General features: G+C 51.7%; 1 protein-coding gene across 1 annotated transcript in view; it reads right to left on the bottom strand.

The window, feature by feature from the left end:
* COL2A1 (collagen type II alpha 1 chain) overlaps window positions 1–13,275 on the bottom strand; it is a 30,944-nt gene that overhangs the window by 14,955 nt on the left and 2,714 nt on the right. Inside the window, exons 2-18 of the mRNA XM_037514156.1 lie at window positions 11,426–11,632; window positions 9,902–9,918; window positions 9,735–9,767; window positions 9,596–9,628; window positions 9,444–9,497; window positions 9,181–9,282; window positions 8,169–8,246; window positions 7,500–7,544; window positions 7,345–7,398; window positions 6,605–6,658; window positions 5,848–5,901; window positions 5,434–5,487; window positions 5,229–5,282; window positions 4,905–4,949; window positions 4,365–4,418; window positions 1,819–1,863; window positions 1,325–1,378 (exon numbers count right to left, since the gene is read on the bottom strand). Coding sequence (XP_037370053.1) covers window positions 1,325–1,378; window positions 1,819–1,863; window positions 4,365–4,418; window positions 4,905–4,949; window positions 5,229–5,282; window positions 5,434–5,487; window positions 5,848–5,901; window positions 6,605–6,658; window positions 7,345–7,398; window positions 7,500–7,544; window positions 8,169–8,246; window positions 9,181–9,282; window positions 9,444–9,497; window positions 9,596–9,628; window positions 9,735–9,767; window positions 9,902–9,918; window positions 11,426–11,632 — 1,037 coding nt within the window. The remainder of the gene's footprint in view (window positions 1–1,324; window positions 1,379–1,818; window positions 1,864–4,364; window positions 4,419–4,904; window positions 4,950–5,228; window positions 5,283–5,433; window positions 5,488–5,847; window positions 5,902–6,604; window positions 6,659–7,344; window positions 7,399–7,499; window positions 7,545–8,168; window positions 8,247–9,180; window positions 9,283–9,443; window positions 9,498–9,595; window positions 9,629–9,734; window positions 9,768–9,901; window positions 9,919–11,425; window positions 11,633–13,275) is intronic.

Raw genomic sequence — 13,275 nt, 5'->3', positions numbered from 1 at the left:
GAATCCTCTTACCCCCTGCACCTCTGGCCTGTACCCCAGTTCTTGTATGCATAAATCTTAAAAAAAAAAATCACCTCAAGCAAATCCACAGGGACAAGCCATAGGCTGGTCCTGTCAGCACCGATCACAAAGTCTGTGCAGAGAGACCCTGCCAGCCCACCCTCGTGGGATGAGGATGGTTGCCCAGCTGAGATGGGCAGGCACCTCTATCTTCCCATCTCCACCTATTTTTTCCTTTTACTGAGAAAATGGAGGCCCTCCGGCATCTTAGCCCAGGGCACCAGCAGCCGGCTGGATGGACGGACACCATCCAGCTCCGGCCTGGGCCATGTGAAGTTAGCCAGAAAGCCAGGGTGTGCGAGCTGGGACCCGTGCCCTGACTCCACCTTTCCTTCTCAGACAGCAGCCTGATTCTCCTCAGTGTCTGGCAGCGCCCCCCACCCCACCCCCACGGCCTCGGCGTTTACTTTCATTTTCCTGAAAGCTACAACTGGCTTCCATCTAGGCTCCATGGACAGCAGAGTCCCTGGGGAGGGCTGCTGACCTGGAGAGAGGGCAGAGCCGCCTCGGGTTTCTTCTCAGAACATTCTTGCTTCACTTTGGTAATTATTATTTTCTAAAGGTCAAGCCCCCTCACCTTCCACTGTCCCTCTTCACAATGGTCTCCTTCACCAACTCTGGGGCCTCAGACACTGTCTGGTTGCCATGGAAACCCCCAGGAGGGGAAAAGCAACCTGATGCCAGAGGCCTCTGCATTCATCTCCTGGCTGCCCTGGAGAGAATTCCCAGGGACATGCGCACTGGGCAGAGGGGGGCCTTTCCCTGAGTTGGCTGGCCTCCCACTGGCCTCTATTATTAATCCTTGGAAGAACTCAATTAACGTGGCCTGGAAGAGCCAACCCCCTCATACAGCAGAAATTGAGGGTGCAAGAGGGAAGCAAGGAACCTCCTCCTAGCCCATGCCTGCTTCCTTCCAACAGGCTTCAGAGTCTAGAGCCTTCTTAGCTTGGCTTTCTTCCCTTCCATCCTGATGTTCTGGTCCCTCCCTGCAGTCCTGTGTCTCTTCATTTTTTCTGCCTTTCCCCACTCTGAAATTGTAACTGGACCTCCAGCTTTTTACCACACCATCTTAATTTTCCTTCCTGCTGGTGATGACTTTGTGAAAAGCCTAACATTTTTTTCCTTTGCCTCCATGGAAAGCACCAGTGGGTGGGAGGGGGCAGGGTGGAGGGGGTAGGAGACACTCCAAAGGGCAAGGTGGTCAGGGGGCAATCAGCTAGGATTATAGGAAAGAGCCCCCAACCTGACCCATCGGGGCACGCACCTTGGCACCAGGAGCTCCAGGGAAGCCAGGTCCCCCAGCAGGACCAACAGGACCCTGGAGGAAGAAAGGGATGGAGAGGTGAGTGCCATTTCTGGGCACCGATTTCTCTAGCACCCAGAGTCACCCCAACACCTCACACTCCTTCCCACATCAGTACTGACTTTGCTCACATCCACTGTGGCTGTCAGTCCCTGGATGGAACTTGTCGCCCGCGTCCCCAGGTCTAACTTCACAAGCAGAGTGAGTTTGGGACACGACTCATGGTGACAGCAGAGGACCCTTACCCTCCCTCCCTACACATCCCTCCTGAAAAATACTGCCAAAAAGGCGAGTGGGAAAAATGAGCTTTAGCTTCAAAGCTTGATATCAACATGCTCAAGTGAGAGGAATTATTCCTCATTTGCAGCAGAAGCCACGGTGCTGCTGAGGTTCCACTGCAGAGCTGCCTGCGAGTGGGATTCAAGGACAGTCTGCCAGGGCACGAAGGAACTTACCGGAGGCCCTGCAGGGCCTGGTTGACCGTCATTGCCCCGGGCACCCTGTTAGGAGAAACGAGCTGCTTTATTAAGGTGCCCACAAATTCAGTCCCTACCTGCCCACATGCCCTGGACCTGAGCATGAGGCTGGCGAGGGGTGAGCTGTGGGGCAGCCCCGGGGGGTGGGGGAGTGGCCTCAGAGCCCCTCCACAGTGGCTGCAGGAACAGGGCTAAGTATGGCAGTGGACTTGTTCTTGGCTTAAACAGTTTTAGTAAATCTCAAACATGCCCAACTACAAGTCTGAGTTATCATTTAAAGACTTAGCGAATTGGGACAAAGGAAAATGAAATTATCAAGCAACCCTGACTCAGTTCTCCCTGCCTGCTCAGGTGAGGGGAGCTCTCACGGCTTAGTGATGTCTCCCGAGACCTGGTTACTCTTCAGTATGGGTTGAGTGGCCACCCCTTGTTTAAGTCCAGGCTGCCTCTGTGCTCTAGCTCCCCACCCCTGGACAACCAGACCTAAGAAAAACAAATATTCCCACAGGATGTTCACTGCTGGCCTAGGAAGGACTCTGATGGGGACAGGGCACTAGGCACGCCTGAGGACCACGTCTGAGCGTGAGTGCCTAGGACTCCTTCACACAGGAAGGCCAGGCTGCCACCTCATTATCTACGGGACTTGCTCCTCGAGGGATTTTTTTCCCCCTGAGTTTGTGGTGAGGATTACCCTGTTTCTCTCTCAAGGCCTATTAAGGCCCAGGGAACTTTTACCCAAACACTGGGCACCACTGAGCTAGGCGGAGCTGGTCCTGGCACCTGATCCTTGGCAAGGGACCAAAGCAGCCACAAGGGACCTCCCCCAGCTGAGCCCAGCCTGCCTGCCCATCTCTGCCTCCGCCTCTCAGAAGCTGAAGAAGAGAGACACTTTCAGGGGGTTTGTGTTTTAAGTAAAATTCCAATTTTCTTTCTGCCTATGGTCTATTTCTCCTGATGAAGACTGTTCAGATTGGCATTAAAAGGGAAAGTAAAAGAAGACTTAAACAGAAAAAAATTGTCAGAGATGAGACAAAGCCTCAACACTGGCCAGAGCCCCTCTGGGCTGGCCTGGCAACTTCTAGTAGCTTTGGAGCACCCTACGACCAGAACTGGCCAGAGGAAAGGCCTGAGGCCAGGCTAATCACAGGGGACGGTGATGCTCAGAGAGGCTGGGCTGGGCTGGCATGGAGGCTCTCCCTGCAGCAAGGCTGGGGAGGGGACACAGTCTGCATAAGGGGCATGTGACTGCAGCAGGCAGAGGCCAGCCAGGCCCGTCCTGGCCCAGCCTTGACACCAGGCCCATACCGGCAACTGTGAGGCGTTGTCAACCATCTACGCCAATTCTATGAACTCCCTGCCAGCCTGACTGCCGTGAGGGCAGGAACAAACAAGGAAGCAAGACGCAGGGCCTGCTGTGCCCAGGTGGGAAGGTGAACCAGACAGGGGATGCAGCTCATCTTTGCTCCTCATGGGGTACAGCCACCCTGGCACCCAGCCACAGGCCAGGGTCCTGCTAATCTGCAGAAGTAGGGGGTTCCTGGAGGGCCTGGCTCACTCTAGTCCACTCACACAAAGAAATCCAGGGAAAAGCCACTTCAGCTCTGGCTGACAAATGGGGGTCAAGCCTGCTTATGGTTTCACTGATCTGTTTTTGAGGGAGATTTCTACCAAAAAAACACATTATCTGACAGCAGTTACTAGTGAAGCCGATTCACTTTGGCCAGCCCTGCAAGGTCCTGTGAAGAGGGCCCAGAGCTAGCTTGGGTACCCCTGGCTAGAGTGTAAGGTCAACAGAAAGCATCTTTTTATACACGGCACCACCACTGCCCTCACTGACCAAGCATCTACCTGGGCACCATGGCAGAGGGATGGGAACTGAACACCAGCTGCAAATTCCTGTACTTCATTTCCCACTTGAATAAGAGGCTACCTGAGTGTGAGGCTGCAAAAGCATTGTCTGTCTTAAGCTAGTTAACCTTTCTGTGCCTCAGTTTCTTCTTCTCTAAAATGGAGTGAATGATGGAATCTGCCTCACAGTACTTGAGGAAGACGGGACAAGCATTGAAGGTACTAAACACAGGAAGGTACTAAACACAGGAAGGGCTGCCAGCATTGGAAGCAGCAGCAGAGTCAGTACAAAGGCTCTGCATGTTAATGCTAGACTGTTTCACTTTTCTAGGGCTTCATCTGAGAAACCAGAAAGCAGTGCAGAACGACAGCCAATTCAAGTCTGGCCATAAGATGAAACTGGATTGACTGAGGAGCGGGCTATTGAGGGGGTGAACTGAATAATCTGTCCTGGTTTAGAGTCCTGCCTTCACTAGCCCACCCTCCCTGTCACTTCTTGGACAGTGCAGACTCCTCCTGGGAAGTTGTGACAGGCACACTCAGAATGAATCCTGAGGGGATGGTCTACCCCTTGTGGGGCTGTTTTGAGGGTCAAGCAAAATAATTCAACATGAAAGTGTCTTGTGAAGTCTAAAGTGCTGGGCAAATGGTGACCTTTGGCCTTGTCAATTACTCACTGCAGCACCAGCAGGGCCAGTCCGTCCTCTCTCACCAGGCAGGCCACGGGGACCCTGTTCACCAGAAAACACAGGAATGAGTTGACTTAAAGACACTCCATTCCATTCATCTCTTCTCCTCGTAGACATGGAGAGGAGGGGACCTGCACACTCCCAGGAGGCATGGGTGGGGTGCCCCTCCTTCCAGGCCTCCTCATATCACACCAGAGGTTTCTGTGTCCAGAAACATACAGATGCTCCTGGTGCTACCTCTCAGGGGTTTTGCCACAGGCATGTTTTATTTCTTGTCATAGATGAGCTCCCCAAAATCAATAGAATTTTTCTCAATGGAAGCACACTTTAAGTGTATCAACAGGTCTATTTCAAGGAAGTGCTGGTAAAAATCTCAAACAAATCATATATTTAATAATTTTCCTTTTTGCTCATAACAGATGAAAGCTACAACAGTGAAGAGCTACTTGCTTTTGTATCAGAATTATCTATTAGGATTTAGAAGTCTGAAGGGTTTCTGGAGGTGCACGGGGGTGTGTCCATACTCACCATGGGGCCCGGAGCACCATTCTCACCAGGAGCACCACTCTCGCCCTGGAAAAAAGAGCACAGGGTCAGGGCCTGGCGCCCTACTGCCAGACCCCAGAAAACTCCAAAGGAAGAAGTTGAAGTTCTGGTCATCTTAACTAGCACTGACACCCCCAAATGTCAGTTCTGTGAGGGGAAGTTCCCCCATCTCCCTTCACCCATCTGATGGCAGCCTGTCTTCCCAGGGCTCCCAGCCAGGGTCATTCTCATGTCCTCACTCCACTAAGATCAACAGCATCTCCCTGACTGGAAAGAAGAGGTCCTCCCTCGCTTCCAGGGTCTCACCTTCACTCCCGGAGCACCAGCTTCTCCCTTAGCGCCATCCAGGCCTGGGTAACCCTAGGGGACAAGAGAAAACACTCAATCACACTTCCAGGGAGCCAGAACAAGAAGGAACATACATGTCCCAAAATGCTTTACTCCCCACCCTCCTCCCTCCGGTCCCTGGCAATTCTTCCCCCCGACCCAAGCCCTCACCCGTAGTACTTACTCTGTGACCTTTGACACCAGGAAGACCTGGAGTTCCTGGGAAGCCTCGAGCACCCTGAAATCCAAAGATGAGGTTCAGGGCACAGAGCAGAAGTGGGCAAAGGCAGCCCTGGGCTGCTCGGAGCCCTCAGAGCCCTCGGAGCCCTCGGAGCCAGTGTCCCAGGGCCTCAGCGGGAAGCCCAGCCTGTGGCCAGCTCAGTCAGTAATTCCCAGGTGCCCCACTGTGCCAGGCCCATCCTAAGCAAGGTGGACATAAGTAATGATGGCCAGTCTCCCCGGAGGTAGGTGCTAGGGTCACAAACATGACAAGGTGTGATATCTGTAGGACTGCTGGGATTTTGTTTCAGGAGCGAGCTAAGAACTGGACGGGCTGGCTGTTTTGACTCCAGGAGGGCACCTCTATAGTGGGCTTTACCTGAGGGCCGGGAGGGCCTCTTTCACCAGACTTTCCAGGTTTTCCAGCTTCACCCTGAAGGGCGAAATATGTACTTCAGCTGCCTCAGAAGACATGTTAGCATGGGTGGCACACTGCAGAAAAGCATCTCTCCTTGCAGACCTCCAGGCATTTGCCCACCTGCCTACCCACCCACCTCCTCTCCTTCAGATGCCAGACTTCCCTGAGTCACCACAGTTGCATTTGCAAGTTCTCTTTCCCCAGCTGCCTCCAGCCTTCCTGCTGGGCCTGCTCTCCCTCTCTTAGCCTCTGCTGCCTGGGCGAGCACGCTAATCTCAAAAGTCCTTAGCATCTAATGTGATTCACAAGGATAATTCGAGAGCCAACTCTGCCTCATCCTTGTACACATCCTGACTCAGGCTAAGCTTCCCAAGTCATTTGAAATTAAGATACTGTTGGGCTGCTGCGTGTTTCCTTGTTTTTCCTTCCCTACATCTTTCCCCCTGTGTTTTCCTTCTTCCTTCTCTCATTTTTCAACTTCCCTTCCTGGAGCTAATGATATTTTAATTATTTTCTTTCCCACTAGGTTCAAATCAGTTCCCAGAGCAGTTATGAGCTAAACTGCAAGTGGGAACATAACTGGTAGACAGTCTGTGCCTGCCTGCCTAAGCTTACCCCTCCCTGGCAGCCCCCAGAACCCCCAGCATCTCCCAGCATGCACCCTCTCCAGGCCCTTTCAAATGGGTGACCACTCACTTGACCACTCATATATACTCACATCATCACCAGGTTTTCCAGGGGGGCCAGGAGGACCACGGGGACCCATGGGACCCTACAGACAAAGTAAGAGAGTTTAAGAGGGCTTCCTGGTGGTGCAAGGGGTTAAGACACAACCTATGAAACTATCTGCAGCCACTGCAGCACGAGTTCAATCCCCGCCCAGGGAGCTACCCACATGGCACAGCAGACCTCTCCCGCTGACTCGCCCGCTGCTCCCCTCAGCAGTGGATTTCAGTCAGTCTGCCTGTTCTGTTCCCCACTCTGTCTCTGGTGACTCCTCTCACCCCCCTCACTTCTGGCCTATACCCCAGTTCTTGTGTGCATAAATAAATAAATCTTTTAAAAAAGAGAGAGAGAGAGAGTTAAAGAGATTGTTGGAGGCTAATAAGGACACCAAATCAGTGGATAAAACTTTGGAAGTGTAGTTTTTAGAAGAGTGCTCCATGTAAAGAAGAAAGACTGGAAAGGCCCACTTTGAGGTGAAAGAACAAAGGTATGAGCAGATCATAGTGGAGGCAGAGATAGCACAGCCAGGGGGACCCAGAAAGAGAACTGCTACAACAGGGTTCCTGGCCTCCTTGCCATATCTGCTTCTCAGTCAGGTGACATCCTGATTTGCTTTGGGCCCTCCACCACAGGAAAGTACTGGGGAGAACCAGGAAGGCGACAGTACTAGGGTGTAAGTGGCGCATCAATGAAGGTACCCCAGCTGGAGGGCAAAGCCCTCAAGATACTCACAGAGACACCAGGTTCCCCTGGTTCACCAGGGTTGCCTTGAAATCCTTGAGGTCCCTAAAAAGTAAAGCAAGGACACCAGGTTGACCCCCACGAGCTGACATCAGAGAGCTTGGGTACATCTGTACTACCACCGAGAGGACAGAGCCAGTACTTACGGGAGCACCAGCAGGGCCTGGAGGTCCTCGGGGTCCCATGGGGCCCTGCATTGGAACAGAAAAGGAAAAAGGGTTGACTGGAAATGCTACACCCACAGCCTCCAATAAGCCACCTTCTCCAGCTAAAAGCCAGACAAAGGTCAAGGAGGGACTGTGGGTAGGGGGCCTACTGAGGCTGCTCCCTCTCACTGCCCACTCCCCATACAATAATCTATTTTATTTATAGACACCATTTGGACAGAGAAGCTGGCCTGGCTTTCTCCTGGCCAGCAGCCATGTTTACTAAAGTCTGAATTTCATTTAGCATGTGCCAAGTTGGGGCTACAGGGCTGAGGTTTCCTGCTGGAAGTTTTGTGGATGCTGGAGAACAGTGACTGCTGTCTGCATTCTTCAGTTCTCATTCCAAGAGCAATAACAACTGGCCTTCCAATAGACGAGCCTAGATGCATCTTTCCACTCCCATTCTTCTTAGTAACTCCTATGCATCATTAACACTGGCATCCATTGCCCTGCAAAGCCAAATGATCTGGGCAAACTAAATGGGAGACTACGCACCAATGGCGAAAAACTGCTTTAAGTAATTATCTATAGAGTGAGGCTGTCAGACTAGCTGGCTCCGCTAAAGGCCATTCCTGCCATTCTGGCTGCGAAGAACTGGTCTTTTCTTACCATGGGTCCTTGCATTACTCCCATCTGGGCACCACCAGCCTTCTCATCAAATCCTCCAGCCATCTGGGCAGCAAAGTTCTGCAAACAAGCCCAACGACATTAGGAGTTTGAGAGGTCCAAGGTTCTGCCTACTTGGTTAGGGAAACTATATCTGGATTAAAAACTCAATTTAGTTAAGCTCGAACTGCTGGAAATTAACCAAGCACTAATCAGAGTTACCAACGATACCTGAAAAATATATTTAGAAATATGTTACTGGGTGAACAGAGGCACAATCATTTCCCTGGAGGATGAAGTGTTATTTGGAGGAGTATCATTTACTCGCTTTTCATCTGGTTTTTAATTCTAAAGGATTAAATACCTGTAACATATATTGATAAGTACAACTAAAATACCACTTTTTAAAGATGACTTTCTTTTATTTTCTAAAACTTAATACCTAGCTAAAGATTAAAATCAACAGTCTTGAAATATTTTAGCGAGGGATGTATTGGGCATCTGTGAGCCATTTAAGTTTAAAAATTTGAAACAGAGCACACATCAAAATGGCAAACCTGTGAAAACACAGCAATAATATAATTTTCTGATTGGTTGGAGTCCAAAAAACAACTCCAGCCACACACCTTCACTCAGTGGGACTCTTTCATGGGAATGAATAGTTGCTCGGAATGTGCTTGGCAAGGACCGAGAAGAAATGTCTTCCCAAGGACAGTGGTCACTCTCCTTCCAGAGAACTACAAATGCCCAGTCATCCTCTCCCCCACCCCCACGCCCACTCCCAAGAACCAACCACACAGTACAGACGCCAGGGAGCCAGGTAACTGAAGACCTTCTTTACATAGCCTCATGCTAGTATGTGATTCCACTAAATTACAGGCCCGGCGGAGAAGCCCATGGACAGCCTGTGTACACACTGCAGGAGGCTGTGGACTCCAGCCAGGTGGTGTGAATAGCAATTTAGAAGCCACAATCCCAGGGACAGCCCGAAAGAAGGGGACATAAGGATACTTACTCCACCGAGACCAGGGGGACCGGGAGGACCAGGAGGACCAGGAGGGCCAGGATTTCCAGGGGTCCCAGGCTCTCCATCTCTGCCACGAGGTCCAGGGGCACCCTGGGCAAAAAGGGGAAAAGGCACCGATGTGAAGCAGTGTTTATGCAAAAACCATTTGTCCGTAGGTTGCCCTTGAGGAAATGGTCACATGCACTGGGGAGGGGTCGGGGTTGACAACCTAAGAGTCCCCAAGAGCCAGCAAGCACTGTTTCTCTACTCACTTTTTCACCCTTATCACCACGGTCACCTCTGGGTCCTTGTTCACCTGCAGGTCCCTGAAGGTGAAGAAAATGTTGAGATGACAGCAAAGCCCAGGGTCTGCGCATCAGTACTTCAAGAAAGGGATGAAGGGATGGCACGCTCTCTTTCTTACCTGTGGCCCAGGGGGTCCTTTGGGTCCTACAATCTGCAAGAGAAAGGAAGAGAGGAATCCACAGGTTGGCAACTCAGAGGGGAATCCAAGAAAACAACCCAGTTAGAGGGGCAGATGCGATGTGAGGACTTGTACTTACATCCTTGATGTCTCCAGGTTCTCCTTTCTGTCCCTGAAACATAAGATATTCTCAAGATCGAGCCCAGCAGTACACCAAGTCCCAGCATGCAGGTGCTCTCTGAAGCACAGCCCTGCTCTAAAGAAGGGAATATAAAAGCAAAAGCAACAAACCAAAAAGCCCCTCACCTTTGGTCCTGGTTGCCCTGAAAATAGATAAAAAACAGAGAATGTAAGATTCATGTGGTGGATAGGAACGTACTCTTGTCACTCAAACATTGTTTAAAGGATCAAACAAAGAAAGGGACACAGCCAAGGAAGAAGGCAGCTTCCTATTACTCCACTGAACATCTGTTGGGGTGTTAGGGTTACTGGGGTCCTGGGGTTGCTGAGGTCCCATGAGAAATGGAGCTGACCCGGCCTTTACTATTCCAAAGGCAGCTGGCATGCAAAAGAATGGAGCAGGGTGGTGCGAAGAGAAAATGAAGAGCCCAAGATTGAATCAGTCAACAAGAAAAAAGGAGCAAGTTGACAGAAAGAAGTTTCTGTCTCTTCTTTCCCCCGCTAGATAGGAAGACCTTCCCACATCCCAAGCCCTCCCAGAAGAAGAGTTAGTTAGAAAGATCTTACGTTTGAGCTGGCTCTCCTTGAAGCAAGCACAAAAGAGAAAACAAAAGACCACAGCAGGGCACAGGAGTTACAGAGGGCATTGCAGTCAGTGCCATCCCAAATCAGTAACCCCTCCCCCCTCTGTGGCAGCAAAATCATAAAGGTAATCAACACTTCACTCACGTAGGCCCCCTCAGAAATGATCTGGGAATTTGGACCATAAAAGCAGCTTCCCAAAGCAGCTTCTGTTTTGGTGAAGTGTTAAGGAAAGGCAACTTCTCGTTTCCCTTTCATCTGTCCTCTGCTGAGCACGAGGGAATAGTGAGCGCCACCCAAGAGGCCCTGACAAGCACTAGCGCCCACTCTTTGGAAGACAGGGCCAGTGTCTGAGTGCTGGGGAGATGTCACCTGCATACATATCACCCACCAGCCTGGTTCTAGCTGGGAATTAATAGTAACCCCTCCTCCCCCCAGAGTGCAGGCACAGTGCTCTGTGCCAGTGCCATCTCCACCCTTCACCATTAGAACTCCCAGCACCTGCTCCCCCTTCTCCAGGTTACTGGCTTCTTCATTGGCAGTCAACTCCAACAGAGGTAAGGACAAAAAAACTGCCACTTCTGTTCCACATCTCAAACAAGAAGCCTGCTCTCTTCCTGGCTGCTGTTGGGCAGAGATTTCACTACACTGATGACTGATGGCCACATAGTTGGAGTTCCTCTACACAAAAGACAAGGTGTGGGTAACACAAGAGGAATTAACCTGTGGTTTGGCCAGACAGAGCATCTGATCTCCACTGAGGCTGCAGTCACTGGCAAGGAGGATTCCAAAGAGGGTACTTTCATGGAATCACAGCTGTCCTTCCATATGCCTTGGAAGCATTTTGTTTATTTATTTATTTGGAGGTGAGAAAGAACCCTCTAATATCTCAGGTTCAGGCAGTTTCAACCCACAATCGAGAAGTGGCCTTTCCTTTCCCTCAGCTGCAAGGGTCTCATGGATAGCCAGCCCCTCCACTTTGCAGCGGTGACCAGCATCCATGAGATGGCATTCGCCGCACCTGCAAGTAATTTATTTATGTGGAACAGGAAATAAATAAATTACGACCACTGGCAGTGGAGAGGTCAGTTGGGCAGATGGGGCAGCACTCTCCGAAGGGGATCTCAGGGCTGAGGCAGTCTTTCGTGTCTTCACAGATTATGTCGTCGCAGAGGACAGTCCCAGTGTCACAGACACAGATCCGGCAGGGCTCGGGTTTCCACACATCCTTATCATTATACCTGCGCCCATGCTGCTCGCAGCTGCCAGCCTCCTCTGGGCCCAGGGCAGGGCAGAAGCAGAGGGCGCAGTGAGGGAGCGGGTAGGGAGCAAGAAAAGAGAGAAAGAGGTGGCAGTCAACTTGACATCATTCAAATGCTGAAGAATATGGGCTCCGATGACTGAACATAGAGAACTTAAAAATTATTTTCTAAAACATCATTCATTAGTCCATGTACTCAACACCAACTGCGTGCCTTGCACTGTGCTGTCTGTTCCCTGGTGGAAACCCTGACCCAGCAATGAAGGTGGGGGCAAGCTACAACACTATATTTTTTTCACTTATCTAGGAAAGTGAAGTCCTGTTGATGGGGAATGGGGCACATTGGAGTGGGAATAGGAAGCAGTGAAATTCCAGGTCTGAAAGACAGAGGGGTGAGACTAGGAGGGTCTCCCTCCAGCAAAGGGAACAGAGGTCTTTTTTCTGCCTTCCTCTAGGAGTTCTGGGATTTGTTAAATACAGCTAATGGCTAAAATCCAGGAAATATGCAGAAAATTCTACCCACATAAATTACAATCTACAAACAGCAAGGCTCCCAAAATGCAGCTGTGGGGGAGGAGCAAAAGGAGGAAGAATTAGAATTAGGATCTCCTTCCATTCTTTAAAACATGTTAGGATTAGCACCAATCCGGGACGGGAGGATAAATCCATTCAGACAATACACTTGGAACCCAAGCCTGCTCTTAATGTGCCTTGGGGCTCAAGGAGCGGCAAATGGACCCCCATGTTGACCTCCACTGTAGCCCTCCTTAGGCTATTTCTGATCCATCAGATGACCGCATCCCAACTTTGAGGGGTGGGAGGGAGGAGGCTTTGAACGCCTGGGCTTTGCTAAGATTAGCTAGTCCGGTCTGGACTCCAAGAATGCAAACCAAGAACGACAGCGGCTGGTCTCTCTTCACCAGCGTCCTGTCATCTGGAATTCACCCCGCAAACGGGAACTGCGAGCACGGACGCTGCTCGCGGCTGCAGGGGCTGAAGAGCACGCACCACGTGCTTGGGAGTGCCCGGCGCTGTTTTTCTCATCAGGATCCCCAAAGCAAAGGCTGCGGCAACAAAACTCCCAGACCAGGTGGGCGGGAAAAGAATGGGGCTTGCCCCGTGCTCTCTTTAAGGAGACTGAAAACATAAACACCCCCCTCCTTCTCCTTTTGCACTACAAGAGATTCACTCCGTCTTTAGGCAATCAGTCTTATCCCCAGAATGACGGGGTGGGGGTGGGGGGTGGGGGGCAGTTACTACGCAGAAGCTGCGGGGTCCCACCCCCCGCTGCCCACCTGGTGCCGTGGGCAGCAGCGGGGGGAAGGGAAGGCGAGGTCAACGGCCTGCCGCCCAGACTAGGGAAGAGCCCACCCTCATGCCAGTGGGCCCCATGGTGGAACGACAGGGGCGTACCCCGAAAGTGGATCTGGTTGCCCGGGGCAGGGCGGCGGCAGGACGCGGGGGCGCAGGGGCGGGGCCCCGCCACGCTGCGCGCGGGAGGCGCGGGGGCCGAGGCCCTGGACCGGGCTGGCCCGCGGACCCGGGAAGGTGAAAAGCGGGATTGAATGACTGCCCCAGAAAGGAGCCAGCCCCGTAACCGGATCCCCGAGGTGTGGACCGAGGAGCCCGACACCACCATAATTGCAGCTCGTGACGG

The sequence above is a fragment of the Talpa occidentalis genome, unplaced genomic scaffold (assembly GCF_014898055.3).
Source record: "Talpa occidentalis isolate TD23 unplaced genomic scaffold, MPIMG_talOcc4v2.1 talOcc4.16, whole genome shotgun sequence".
Taxonomy (NCBI): Eukaryota; Metazoa; Chordata; class Mammalia; order Eulipotyphla; family Talpidae; genus Talpa; species Talpa occidentalis.
Note: the sequence above shows the minus strand (reverse complement) of the source record. Positions and strands in the feature narration are given on the sequence as shown.